This window comes from Apus apus, chromosome 3 (genome assembly GCF_020740795.1).
Source record: "Apus apus isolate bApuApu2 chromosome 3, bApuApu2.pri.cur, whole genome shotgun sequence".
Taxonomy (NCBI): domain Eukaryota; kingdom Metazoa; phylum Chordata; class Aves; order Apodiformes; family Apodidae; genus Apus; species Apus apus.
This window is the reverse complement of record NC_067284.1, coordinates 47,205,141-47,218,491: the sequence shown is the minus strand read 5'-3', so window position 1 is coordinate 47,218,491 and position 13,351 is coordinate 47,205,141. Positions and strand designations below refer to the sequence as shown.

General features: G+C 42.5%; 1 protein-coding gene across 1 annotated transcript; it reads right to left on the bottom strand.

Annotated features, from left to right (window-relative positions):
- Positions 1-1,313: 1,313 nt before the first annotated feature.
- LOC127382671 (activator of 90 kDa heat shock protein ATPase homolog 2-like) lies at positions 1,314-12,141 on the bottom strand. The gene is made up of 9 exons (XM_051614595.1): positions 12,045-12,141; positions 11,704-11,894; positions 7,131-7,216; positions 6,376-6,490; positions 5,786-5,874; positions 5,143-5,265; positions 3,864-3,965; positions 2,687-2,738; positions 1,314-2,431 (listed from the first exon to the last, which is right to left on the bottom strand). Exons 1-9 carry the CDS (start codon positions 12,122-12,124, stop codon positions 2,256-2,258), a joined length of 1,014 nt encoding a protein of 337 aa, XP_051470555.1. The 5' UTR covers positions 12,125-12,141; the 3' UTR covers positions 1,314-2,255.
- Between the last annotated feature and the right edge of the window lie 1,210 nt (positions 12,142-13,351).

Sequence of the window (13,351 nt, the reverse complement as noted above, 5' to 3'; positions counted from 1 at the left end):
TTGCCCCTTTACGCTGTGGCTGGCTGACAGTGATAGAAACTTTTATTTTTCTCAATTCCAAAATAGCTGTGTGCAGAAATTGAACTTTCAGATTGTCAATACAATACTAATGTCAGCTGAGGTCCAGCACGTGCAGTGAAGATGGGAAGAGTGCAGGAATGCTGATGAAGCAAAAAGAAAAAAAATGTCCTTTTTTTTGACTGCAAGGGCAGCCATCAGGGGCTGTCTGGGGTGGGAAAGCTGTCTGCCCATTTCTTGTACTAGGCTGGCCTACAAGCAGGATGAAAAGGTAGGTGGTACTTGCCATTTTTAACTTAAGAAAGTTTGTACTAATTAATCAGACTTACAGCTGTGCAGGCACGAGGGAGCAAGAACCCTACAGAGACACATAATTTTCAGTTCATTACCCTGTCCTTGCAAAGGAAGGGAGAACTGGCTGGGGGTTCTTCCTCCTGGCATAGTCTCGGACCTCCCAGCAGCCACTGCAGAGAGTTTTCGGGGGGATTTGGCTGTGCCACATCTGGGAGTGCTCTTAACTCTGGAAACACAAGTAAGTCACTTCTTTTTTAAATACTGATGATTGGCAATTGGTCCAGCTGAATATTCCTGCTACTGGAAGGAGGAGACAAGAGAATTCAGACTAGCAAAACACACAAATAGTGGGCACTTGTGACCCTAAGGTGGAAGGGGAGTTTAGTCAGGAGGAAAAACAGGTGAGGCACACTGCCCAGAGAAGTACTAGGGCTGTAGGATAGATTTAAAGGAACTTGTAATTAATTAGATGTGACAGCCTACTCTCAGATACTAAATGGTCACAAAATCTTAGTTTGCCTACATGCAAAACTGCCGAGTCTGATCTCTGTCTTTAAAGATTGCCCCTTCTTCAACCAATATTCTAAAAATCATTTTTGTATTCAAAATGTTAGTCTCTTTGTCCTGAATTTTTGTCAGAAAAGGTAACTAAATTTTGAGGACCCAGAAAAAGGTGCTAAAACATGACATTTCTGAAGAGGCTGTTCCTCACCCTCTGTCTGGACACCTAAAACACAAGCAGTGCAACACTTAGTAGCCTGTGTGCCTGTGCTGTCACTGTAACAAACCTCACCTAAGTTCAAAGAGGAGAACTGATGGCAAACTTTTCAGGGAACACCTCGCCTGTAGAAAAGAGCAGCACATCTTTTATCTTCTGGATTATGTTAGTTTATGTGTGGTGAGGTTGCCATATGTTGGTGTCCTGTAAAAATAAAACAGATGGATAGGACTTCTATACAGCAAAGTATGCTTATCAGTTAATGGAGAAAATAAACTGCATGTAAAATCAGAGATTTTATTGAGCCAGCCAGGTTTTCCAGAGGCATTTTGGCCTTTTTTGGTCAATTTGCTTCAAATTTCATACTTAATACCCTTTTTATAAAGCATTTGAGAATTAAGTTATCCTTGCTAACCTCAACGTGGTTTCATTAAAAGTAACAATCCTTTACTTTCAATACCCCAAATATCTGTAACAAACAGTTGCCTACTTTCATTTGAGCTACAGAATTGCCAAGGGCCATAAATTATGCAAGTGGAAGGTATACAGAATTGCAAAAAGAAAGTATTATTACTATTACCATTTGTTTCTTCCAAAATAAATTTCACACTGAAGTCAGGAAATGGAGTCCAGTGCATGCAGATTTAACAGTGGTAACTGTCATGCCAACCAGAATTACATGGCATGGTTTATTTTCTTTCCCCTAAAACTGTCTACAGCATTAGAAACAAATTCAGTATGCAGTTAAGATTGCTTTAAGTACTATTTAAAGAGGCTGTAAACCGTATCCCTACCATGTTTCTTGAAAGCTCTAATATCAGCAGTTTTATAATCCCTTTCAGTTCGCCTCTGGTGGGAACCCCGTCTCCTAGAGGAACTTAATTTTGTGACTTGATACACTGAATATTAAAGAACTGCAAATGCTATTGATTCATGCTGCTTATCTACCTATGTGGGTAGTACTTGACTGCAACTGAATCATAATTACTCTCTCAAGTTAAGTTGCAAGAAGAGAGATCAGTTTCCCCAAATGAAGCTGTTTATGTACACAGTCTGACTTACTTGCCCACCTCATTCACTAAAATTCCTTAAATAATGCTTAAATTATTTACAGTATCATAGAAGTGGGTCTTTATTCTTCCCACAAATAAATTACTTCTTTTAAAAAACAAAATGTTAACAAAGTATAAAAAAGCAATGCCCTAAGAAAACTACAGTGCTGTTGTCATTCCATATTGTCTTTGGATTGCTGCAGTAAAATATGTATTTCTTCAAAATACTGGTTCTTCCAACATTGTCTTGTACTATCTTCATTAGAGACAGGCACTCCTTTGCACTCTAACTCCAGTTCTGTTTGAGCAGCCATATCTTTGAAATTCAAGGCAACCATTGCATAATGTTCTGAAAGAAGAAAATACAATGTTTTAATAAAGTGGTTTTTTAAAGGTTTGCATATGTTGTTGCTAATTTCCTATCGGCTTTTGCCTGTGTGTGAATTAAATCTGTTTTCACAGATCACAACTGCTATGGACATCAGGCTGTTCTCCAAAAAGCACAGACTGAGTGAGCTTCTAGTGAGCATGGCTGTCAGCTGTGGTGTTTGTCCCTTCTGCCCCCAAAGTGTAGTGTCTGTTAGAGGTCCTCAGAGAGACTCACCATCAGGCCAGTTTCTACACCTCCACTTCAGGACAATTCTTTGGCTTGGGACCTGTAAGAAGATGAGAAGATTGTCTCCATTAGCATTTGAGATAATTTACATTATGACTACTCCATGCCAGTTCTCCCCTGAAAATACTCCTCTCCGTATTTATCTTCTGTAATAGTAGACATATGCATGTAAACAAGGCAGAAACTGGGTTTTTTGGGGAGTTTTTTAGATAAACTGTTTTCATCAAGCTCTTGGCTTGCTAGGTTCCTTTGTTTTGTTGTCTCTATGGCAACAGGTCAAGCTAATTAGTTACCACACACTGGTTTTCTTGCAGACCTTGAAATGGGCATAAATAAGGGTCATGGTTTCATCTCTGGAATGCGTGACAGAGCATGCCCATGATTTTCTGTTAAACAAGCTAGCCTGTTTGAATGTACAACTTAGGCACTACTGCATAAAAATTATTTACAGCCTGCCCCCAGCTCCTGTGAGAAGGGGAAGAACTGCTTCAGCATAAGCATTAAGTCAGCTGAAGTTTGGTCTCAATCAGGCTCCTTGTTCTTACTAAGACACTAAGTTTATATTTGGATTGATTCAGCTAAATAAATAGTTCAGTATCTAATTGCAATACAAGCAACTTCCCTCAGCTTCCATAAGGGGATGTTACCACTGAGGTCAAGCTCAGGTGTAACAGTTCTGCAGGGTCCATGACTCCAGACTGAGCCCTTTCTGGAGTCAACAACAAATTTTTATCAGCTTGAATCTCATTTTCCAGCGTTTCCAAAATGGAGCTGAGCTCTAATTATCAATTTTTCCTTTCTGTTTGCAAAAGCATTCAGTTCAGGAAAGACATACCATTTGCCCTGAATCATTTCTCCAGTTACAAGAATAATTTGTATAGACTTGGGAGATAAACGTGAAACTTTCTTTATCACTCTTAGTAAAAAAGGATGGTGCTGAGTTTTCTTCCCTGGTGCAGGTCATTAGGTGCAGTCAGTGCCTGCTCTTTTGATGGGGAAGAAAAATCACACAATATGATAGCAAAATTTTGGCTTGGAAATGGAGGAACTGAGTATGCATTAGAGAAACTGAGATGTCAGAAACTTTCGCTACTTTTTAGCGCAGAAAAGAAGCCACCATCCCCCCACACCCCGACTTTTAAAGTGCAAAGTAGGAGCTTCTTACCAATTCTGTATATTCACCACTGACACAGCCATTAAACATCTGAAGTTTGCCTCCTTTCTCTGCTTCAATCACAGCAGGACATTTGGAAAACTTCTGTACCAACTAGCAAAAAAGAATACAGGTCAAGTCAACTACACAGCTCTACTGATGCATAATGCACCATAAGACAAAGGAGGTTTGCTGAAGAAGTTAACTGTAGTGATATATGTAAGCATCTTTAAGCACTGATTGAGCTTTTCATTTTATACAGCACTCCACCGAGCTCTGTGGTAGCAGGAAGGGGCTAATGAGGTGACAGAACATGAACATGAATGCTGAGAAACCTGTGATGGTAAATACAAAGCCCAGTAAATGCTTGCCACCTGCAAGGGGCATGGGCAAAAACATACATACATATATATAGACATATATATAGACATGACTGACTGTCACTATAGATTTGAAAATGAGGGAGACAGCAGCAGCTCGAGGAGCCATTTACTAGTTCAAATTGGTAGCACTGGGACTGTAATTTAAAGTTCTCTGATACCAGCCCAGGACCTTTTGAAGGACACAAACACAAAATTAGTAACTTCGCGTTTTGTGCCTTACCAGCAGCAACATCATTGCATTCAGTAGTTAACCTGTAAGCTGATGATCTCAGTGCTTTTGCTGAATGACAAGGACCTACGTAAAAAAAATGCAAAGCTTTTTCTGTCTAGCAAAGGAGCACGTGACTGCATATCACAGAAACTACATTAAGATGCAGCTTCACTTCAGTGGTTTTTCTTCCTGTTGAGGAAACAACTGGCAAAAAAAAAACCAAAAACACACAAAAAAACCCCTGCAAAGCCACTCTCATAAGCTCTCATTAAAAAGGTAAAAGTGGAATGATGCTACTGTCACCTTGTAGTGCTTTCTGATTGCTACCAGCACATCAAAACCAAAAGCTTAACAACTTTTCAACAAGTTGAGCTACCTAGCCTTTGTTCCTGGGCAGGAACCCAACTGACACACAGCCTCCATCAGCAACTGTCAACTCCTGCATTTTCACTACTGAAATTTCTTGGTCACTTAAGAGATGAAGCTATGAGGAGCAATTACAAATTCTTAGTGAAGTTACAAGAAAAGGGTAGCTCGTTAATCCTTGTTTCTGGACGATCACATCTCTCCATTTAACCTTCAAAAGGAATGTTATCTGTAGTTGGCACTACAGATGTGATATACTTATTACCTACACAACTATTCAGATACAACACATCCACGTAAGTTACATTTGCCAACTGGAAGAATCACTTACTTCCTTAGTTGTGAAGATGCTGTAAAGTTCACCTGCTGGAGAGTTGAAGATTTCTCTCATAAGTATCTTCACTGTTGGAATTTTTACACCAACTGTATCCAAAGACGGTGGTGAAACAGAATCCTGCAAAAGCAAACAATATTCATGTGAATGAGTGGAAGATCAAACACTTAAAAGTTCTGGAATGGCAGAATTGGTGTTAGCTGTGCATTCCTAAACATGCTGTGTTGTGAATACGTGCTAATTATGCAGCCTACTTCCGTATTTATTCAAAAGTATCATTAATCAGGATTTATTAAATTAAGTGAAAAAATCAGGCTCCAAAGACACCTGAAGCTCACTTTAGACAGGGGGAAGTGATCCGTGCAGGTGAATTCCAGCTTCCCCTTGCGGAAGCTGCAGCTGTTGCAGAACAAAGCACTAAGGGATACATAAACGCTGTTACTCTCCTTCCAGGCCTGGCAGTGCCCAGGATGTGTGACAGGTCGTTGCTGTATGACAAGCCCTGATCATAGCAACGAGGAGGCAGTTCCAGCCCAAAAGTTTTCACTTATGTAGGTAATCACAGAAATCTGCAATTGTACGACAGCAAAATCTACAGGGACTAGACATACATTCAACTCAACACTTCACACTGACATACTTGCTTAGTTTTTCCACTTAGGTTTTCCTCAGCAGCCAGCTCCTGACCAACAGTAGTTTTTGTTGGCAGAATCATTCCTGAGGTGAACTCTGTAACAAAGAAAAACACTTTTCAGTATGAAATTGAGCTGTACAATCACCCTGATGTTTACACATGTCATGAAGATTGCTGGGTAAAACTGTGGAGAATGGGAGCACAGAATGGGACATATAACTCCAATCCAGAGTTTCCCCACTTACCCGTAAGTTTTTTTATTAGCAACACAGCCTAACAGCAATGTCCCTTAAAAATATCTGCCCACTAAGAAATGCACCATCTCCATGGACTTCTGAACAGTACAGCAGAGAAATGACAAGCTGAGGGCATTGCTTTGCAAGCAAGTGATCTCTGTGGTCACTGTGTGACACAATACAGCCTGGGTACTACAGAAACCTATGACACTGCTATGTTTGACAGCAGTGGCTGGCAGGACTAACGTCATCTCAGCTGGTGGCAATTAGAAATAAAAACCATACAAACCCAAGGACTTGTCAATGTATTCTGATCTATTCAAGAAAGCCTGGTTCATACAGAATGCTGTTTTGATTTACCTGTTTTAAGTGCTTTCAGGTAATCTCTCAGGGCCTCTCTGACTTTTGTGGTTCCTTCAGTTCTCATAAGGTCCTTCAAAACATCGCCTTCCCCTTTCTTTTTGCTAATGTTTATCTAGGAACAGAAAAATTACAAGATCTAAGTGGCACCTAAACATGAGCTTTTGGGGGTCTGGCAACAAAACTAATATTTTGGCTTTGTTTACTAGTTTTAAAGACAGCTGCTATTTTAAGTTCATTATCTTCTCCATTTATCCTACCTTCGCTAAAAATAAGTCCTCTTGGGTTTTGACTTACTTAAATCAATGTTGTATCTCATCTCCACAGTAGCTTATCAAGTGGTTTATCAAGTATAAAGAGAGTTGCCTACTACACAGCAGAGGTTGAGGAATATGGAAACCACAGTATCAACTATGGCTATACCAACTGGCTATACAGCCAACACAGAGATGCCTTAAGCTGGGGGGTGTTCTTGCTTTTTTTAAAGGCTAGAGAGTTCTTCTCAAATAGGTAGTTAATGTATCATCACAGACAATAATTAGCAAAGAAAACTGTGCACGTTCCTAGTAGGTGAATTTGAAAACAGACATATGTCATTACTCGCAAGTACAAAAAATGAAAACATAGAATAAGCTATCCAAGTGTAATTATCCCACTTAACCACATAATAAATCAAAATATGATGCCTTTACGTTGATTAATGCTTTATTTAAGAATTCTGAACCAATGTAGCCATATCAGTATTATACACGTACCTCTGTATCATCTACCTCATTTTCTTCTGACAGGTTAGGAATTTCAACAGATCCCTTATGTTTCTCACCAGACTCTTTCACTGTACCTGTATTAACATAATGAATTCTTAAACGCATTATTAAAAACTATTTCCCCAATAGCAAGAGTTCTGTGCTTGGACATTAGCTGCACAACAGTGTTACTGAAAGCAAGTTGCCTAGAATCTAATTTAAATAAGCTAAATAGCCAGCAAAAGTCTCAAACATGTCACAATACTTTCATAGCAAACTACTTTCTCACCATAGATGCATTAAGATAAATACATGCACACAGGTACATATCTCTCAGCACAGCCTGCACTACCTTTCTGCCGCTGCTCTCGCCTTCAACTGTCAGCTCTTCTTAACTTAAATCTGCCAACACAGAATGTCAATCTAAATAGGGATGGAGAAAAATAACCTCCTCTTCCCCTAAAACTTGTCTGCCCTTTATTTAGATGCTCTTTAGAATGCTAGCTATTCCTTCCTGAATATCTGAAGAACTCCCAACATACAGGCATATCACCATAAAATATATGTATATATAACAGACAGATACACAATTGAAAATTTTTTAAAATATGAAACTTCACTTGCAAATTCTTTGGAACAATTGTTCCTGCTCTCAGTAGCTTTACCACCAACTGCCAGTAATCACTATACATGTCAGAAAGACTTTGCAAGAACAGAAATTAAGCTCCACTTCTGGACAAAGGCCTGACATCACTTACACGCCCTATAACCATGTTCCAGGATATGAGCCCTGTACTGTACTTCTTTACCTCAGTCCTTACAGTGAAAAGATTGAATTTAAGGTCTGACATTTTTTTTCATTATACAGAAGACTCCTTCCCCTTGCCTTGCAAAAGCATTCAGTGATTTGAACTAACTATTTAGATCATATTGAAATATCTTTAGAAAGCAACAGCAGAAACATGCAGTGCTACCCAAATCCAGTTACCCTGTTTTATCAGCATAAAGGTCAAAATACACAACAAGCTTTATCAGTCTATCAGCAAAACACTAGACTACAAACAACCCAGTGTTAACCTGGACTGCAAAAGGGGAATTATTCTGAAAGTAGACATAGTATTTCTTTGGATTCTCTCACCTTCCAAAGAGCTACCTAGATCCATCTACTACTGCACATCATTCTCCTTTTATTATTTTTAATTACTACCCTGAGACAACCACCATGCTATAGGGGGACACTACGCACCTGCTACCAGTCAAGATCACAGTGAAGTGCACGAATGCTCCGATGTTTCTTAGTAAGACAAGGAGCAAATTGCAGTTAGTAATAGAAAGTGGGGTACGGTGTAAACATCCCTTCCTAGTCAGGAGCTCAGTTGATGAAACATAGCACAGTACACAATCTGTTAATCCAGAAGCAATCAACCACATCCACGCAGAGAAAGGCTAAACTAAAAGGACCTCTCTTGCGTTCCTCAAAGTCACCCAGGAGAACCTGTATAAAGCCATGTGAATTAGTTTGACTATACTGCTAAAACACTTCTGAACCCAAAAGAAATCACATGCAGCCACCTTAGTTTTCTCTTTACTGCTTTCCTGCAGCTCCAGGATAAGTCCAGGCAAAAACCATGCAACACTGTCTTTGCAGATATTAATGCAAATCTTATTTTCAGCTATTAACCCCAAAAAGGACACACAAGCATGCAGGAAGAAGTTTTTAGCAGCAAAACACAAACCTGACTTCTATCCATTCAGCTAATTTTATTACCAATTTTCACAACTCTTAGAATAAAGATTCCCAAATAACATGGGCCAGACAACAAATTTAAATTCATAAAACATGAAATATTTTTTTCCACTTCAAATCTTGCCTGTCCAAAGGATTAACACAGATTATAGCTGTGCTGGACAGCAAAGTCCAGTCAGTTAACAAACAGAGCTGGTTGGTCAACATTACGTAGGCAGAATGTTGGTACAGCTTTGCATTTTTAGCATCACTGTAATGTAAGTAAAACTATTACCTTTTCATCAAATGATCCAATTATCTGTTTGAATCCCAAGGGATTCCAGGTCCAAGAATATTTTTTTTTCTGTCAATCCAGTATTTTAGAAAATAAATAATGAAAGCATGCACCTCAAAAGGACCAATCTATAAACCCAGTATTGATACACCTAAGTTTTGAAAGGACATGTTTTCATAAAGCTTCCATCCCAAGGCAGAATAATCCATTGAAATCCTCATTACAACTTTAAAAAAACAATAGAGAGAACAGCCATTTTGCTCAATTTTAGTGCCATTAAGTACCCTTAGTTACTCACTTTCTTGCTGCTCTGTAATCTAAATTGCTAGGGGCAATCCAACATCAGACTTTTCAAACCAGATGCAAATTTCAGGATTTATACAATCTTGTTCTTATGTATCCAGATTTTAATCACAGCTTGAATTACTAGTTATCCTAGAAGACTTGTAGAAGGAAATAATCACAGCAATTAATAGTTTCAGCAGTTCAGTCTGATTTCTAATTCAGAGCTCTCAGAAAAAACACAGTATGGCAGCTATCAAATTAAGAAAAAAATCATCAGCCCTAGCTCTCGCAGGATTTCACTGTGTAGTAGCAAACTCCTTTAAAACTAAGCTCTCAAAGGCATGATCCACTCAGTGCAACACGGAACTGAGCAAAGTACCTAATGCAACATCAGAGTTGTCTACAGTTAAACACTGACTCTATATTTACACATAAACATCCAGCAAAGGAAAAAGAATTTAGAAAGAATTTGTATAGAAATACAAACAAAATACCATCTCTGGCTACTTCTAAGATTTAAACACTGAAAAAACCAAAAAACTCCAAGAAAACCAAACTAACCACTACTTAAAACTTCACTGATTTTTAGCTTATCATAACAACAAAAAAATTAAAGAAAAAAAAATGCTTACTGAAATTATTTAAACTGTACTGATACAAACTATTCAAGGCAGTAAAATGTTTGCCTTCCTCTCTCAATATTTAGATCACAAGTGTAACCATTCTTAATTTGCATCACACTTGTAACATTTAAAACATAGCTAACTATCACTGTAAACAGAAATAAATAAATAACAGTACTTATTAAAGTCCCCTGTTACTGTGGAAGCTGGCCTGCATTCCAAATCTGTTCAAACAGGAGCACTGGGCTCAGCATCAAAATAAACTTTAAAGTTCCAGTCATCCAAACCACGAAACACACAGCGATGAAGAACTTTACTGGAAAGGGCACCACAAAAAGAAGTACAAAACAGAGCGCCAAACTGGAGTAGCCCACAGCACTACTTGAAACACTGATCCAGGGCCTACAGCCCTGTTTTTGGAGCACAGGAATTAAAAGGGAAAAATTAAGTACAGCTTTTTGTATTCCCTACTCCTGTAGTAACAACCGAGGTCTGAGAAGCACAGTATTTTGGGGGGGAACAACCTGTCATTTGGCATTACAATAACCATGTACAATTGCCCTTGCAGGCACCTTTTTTGGGCTCTTCCTACTTCTTACTCCAATGCATGAGAGGCTCCATGATTTGCCATGAAGTTTTTAGGCATCTAATAAATGGAAAGAATTCCTCGATGTGACCAAAAAAAACCTTACCAGGTTGGTCTGCAAACGCAGAGCTGCCATGGGACAAGCACAGCAGAGGACAAAGCTGGGGTTGCGAGTGGACGCAGCACAACCAAAATGCACGGGCACAGCCCATTATCCCAAATAAACCAGAATTATTTCTAGTTTACTGTGTTTGCTCATTATTCTCAACATAAGCTAATTTTTTTAAAACATCTGTACTTTCATTTAGTTTCTTCTGTTTGCTGCTATCAAAATGCATGAAGCACACCACTGCAATCTGTGCATTCTAAGGAACTAAAACAAGTCCAGCACACTGCTGTAAGTAATACCTGTCTCTCACTACAAGAGAAGTATTTACTTTTTGCTAAGCAAAATGAGTAATGCTGTGCTGATACGTTGTTAAAGTAATGCTAAGAAACGTCTGTGGTTCAAAAAAAATGAGTGAAGGGGGGAAGAAACAAGCTAGGATTTCAAGGCTATTTATTAATAATATGCATTTTTTTTACAAATGGCCCATGTACCTCCTGCGATCTCCCTGTGATTCTGGTTCACTGTAGTTCACCCAAATATTCCTGTTTTTCCAACCGAAAGGAGAGTTTACTTTTCTGAAGTGATCACTCCTGACCCCACAGCGCAAGTGAGCAGAGCCAGCTTTGCAAGGACCGCGATAAACTCGAAGCCAATCCCTATCAACGCACGCCTGCCCTTTAAAGCCGGGGCTGGGAAGGAAACACGCTGGGCCCGCGGTCGCCGTGCTCCTTCCACCCCCCGAGAAGGCTAAGGAAGCCCAGAGGGCGTCTCTCCCGCTGCAGGCTGGCAGCCTCCTCAGCGCCAGCGGCGCCGCGAGCCAGAGGAAGCCCCGCTAGCCCCTGACACAGCGCGGAGCAGGGCCCTGGCAGCACCGGCCCCTCGCCTCACCCCCCCACAGCCCGGCCCAGGCAGGTGCGCCCGCCGTGCCGCTTCCCTCAGAGCCCTCTTCCCCCCGTACCTTTCCAGCTGAGGCGCAGGTTCCACTCGTAGAAGAAGATGAGCTTCCCTTTGCGGCTGTTGCAGGACGCTTCGCCTTCCACCTCCTTCAGGTCGCTGATCTCGCAGCGCCCGGCCTCCCCCTCCACCACCAGCCCCACCAGCACCTCCTTCAGCTTGCTCTTCGACCAGCTGGTCGCGTCCCTCTCCGTCCTGCGCCGGGAAGCGGGGCTGTTGCGGGGCCGTTGCGGGGCCGCGGGTGCCGCGCCCGCCCCGCCGCCCCTGCCCTTCCCCTCCCGCCGCCGCAGGGATCAACCGCCCCCGCGCGCCCCGCCAACGGCCGCCGCGCGCGCCGCCCCTCACCAGTGCCAGTTGTTGACGTTGGTGGCGTCCGCGCGCTCCTCCACGATCCAGCGCGGGTCCCCCTGCCCCCACTTGGCCATGGCGCGGCCCCGGCCCCGCCGCGATCCCGGCCCCGCCGCCGCGATCCCCCGCCCCCCTCCCTCCTTCCCCCGGCAGCCCGGCCGCTTCCGCCCGCCGGCGGCGGCGGCGACCCAGCCAGAAGGTGCCAGAAACTTCCCCTCCCCCGTCCCTCGCTCCCCGCCGGAGGAGGAGGAAGGCGAGGCCGCGCCGCCCTTCCTTCCCCCGCACCCTCCGCCGTGAGGGGAGCGGGGAGCCGCGGGCCGGCCCCGCAGCCGGGACCCCTGGCTCACTTGTTGCGGCTCCTCCTCCGCCGGCGGCGAGTGGCTGGCAGCCGGGCGGCTCGGCTGCTCCGGGGCGGGCGGGCGGTGCCGGGCGGGGGTCCCTCCGCCTCCTGGTGGGCCGACGAGCGCCCTGTCGCCGGGGAGGAGCGGGCGGCCGTTCGCCGGCAACCACCGCCACCCTGAGCTCCGGGCAAAGGAACGGGAAACTTACGGCTGAGGGACACTTCGTCTAAGATAAGGACAAGGCTTCACGTTTGGAATCGGTTTTATTGTCTCGCCGCTTCACAACAAATTAAATGCACCGTAAGACATCGTCGCCACGAAGAGAGCAACCTTGCGGTACAACCACTCCGCAGCCCTTCCAGCACTGCTTATTTTCCTCCTTGTCAGTCGCTTCCAGCACAAACTACAACAGTAGCAGGAATTAAAATCTGGATAGCATTCCCATATTCTTACTGCTTATTTAATTCTGTAGTGTTCCAGTGAGCATCACTGTGGTTTTCCTAAAACTTTTCTTCATCAAGCGTTCTTATTGCTGCAAAGACACCGTCATTGTCAGGCTCGTGATCTTCAGGCTCTGTGTCCAAAATAATTGCCACTTCTGAAAATTTTACTCCTTTCCGTTCTTTCTTAGGGGCGTGTGTTGCGGGCTCAGGTGTTACAGAAAGAGCCGACTCCTGATCTGTATCTGTCAGAAAGCAATCCTGCAAGAAAACATAATGCAGATGAGGCAGGAAGCTACGAATGGTAGTGTGTGGATAAATTCTAAGCAGTAGAAGTTGTTTTATATATACATTCTAACTCTGAAGCTTGGGAAGAAAGCATTGCTTTTTAGGAGCAGCCCATGAGAACCCTTTACTGAGCACATGCTGTAAAGGTGGAAGAGAGTTGCCATTCTCTGGATCACAAAGACCTAAGCAGGGACAAACACAGCTCCTCGAATATTTTCATTACTTCCTTTTTTTT

Bases quoted from the DNA above. Each gene is read 5' to 3' on its own strand.
- LOC127382671 (XM_051614595.1), bottom strand. From the start codon at position 12,124: ATGGCCAAGTGGGGGCAGGGGGACCCGCGCTGGATCGTGGAGGAGCGC. The intron at 7,217-11,703 runs GTACGGGGGGAA...ATGTTAATACAG, and splicing joins CCTGCGCCTCAGCTGGAAAG to GTACAGTGAAAGAGTCTGGT. The intron at 6,491-7,130 runs GTACGTGTATAA...TTCTGTTCCTAG, and splicing joins ATGAGGTAGATGATACAGAG to ATAAACATTAGCAAAAAGAA.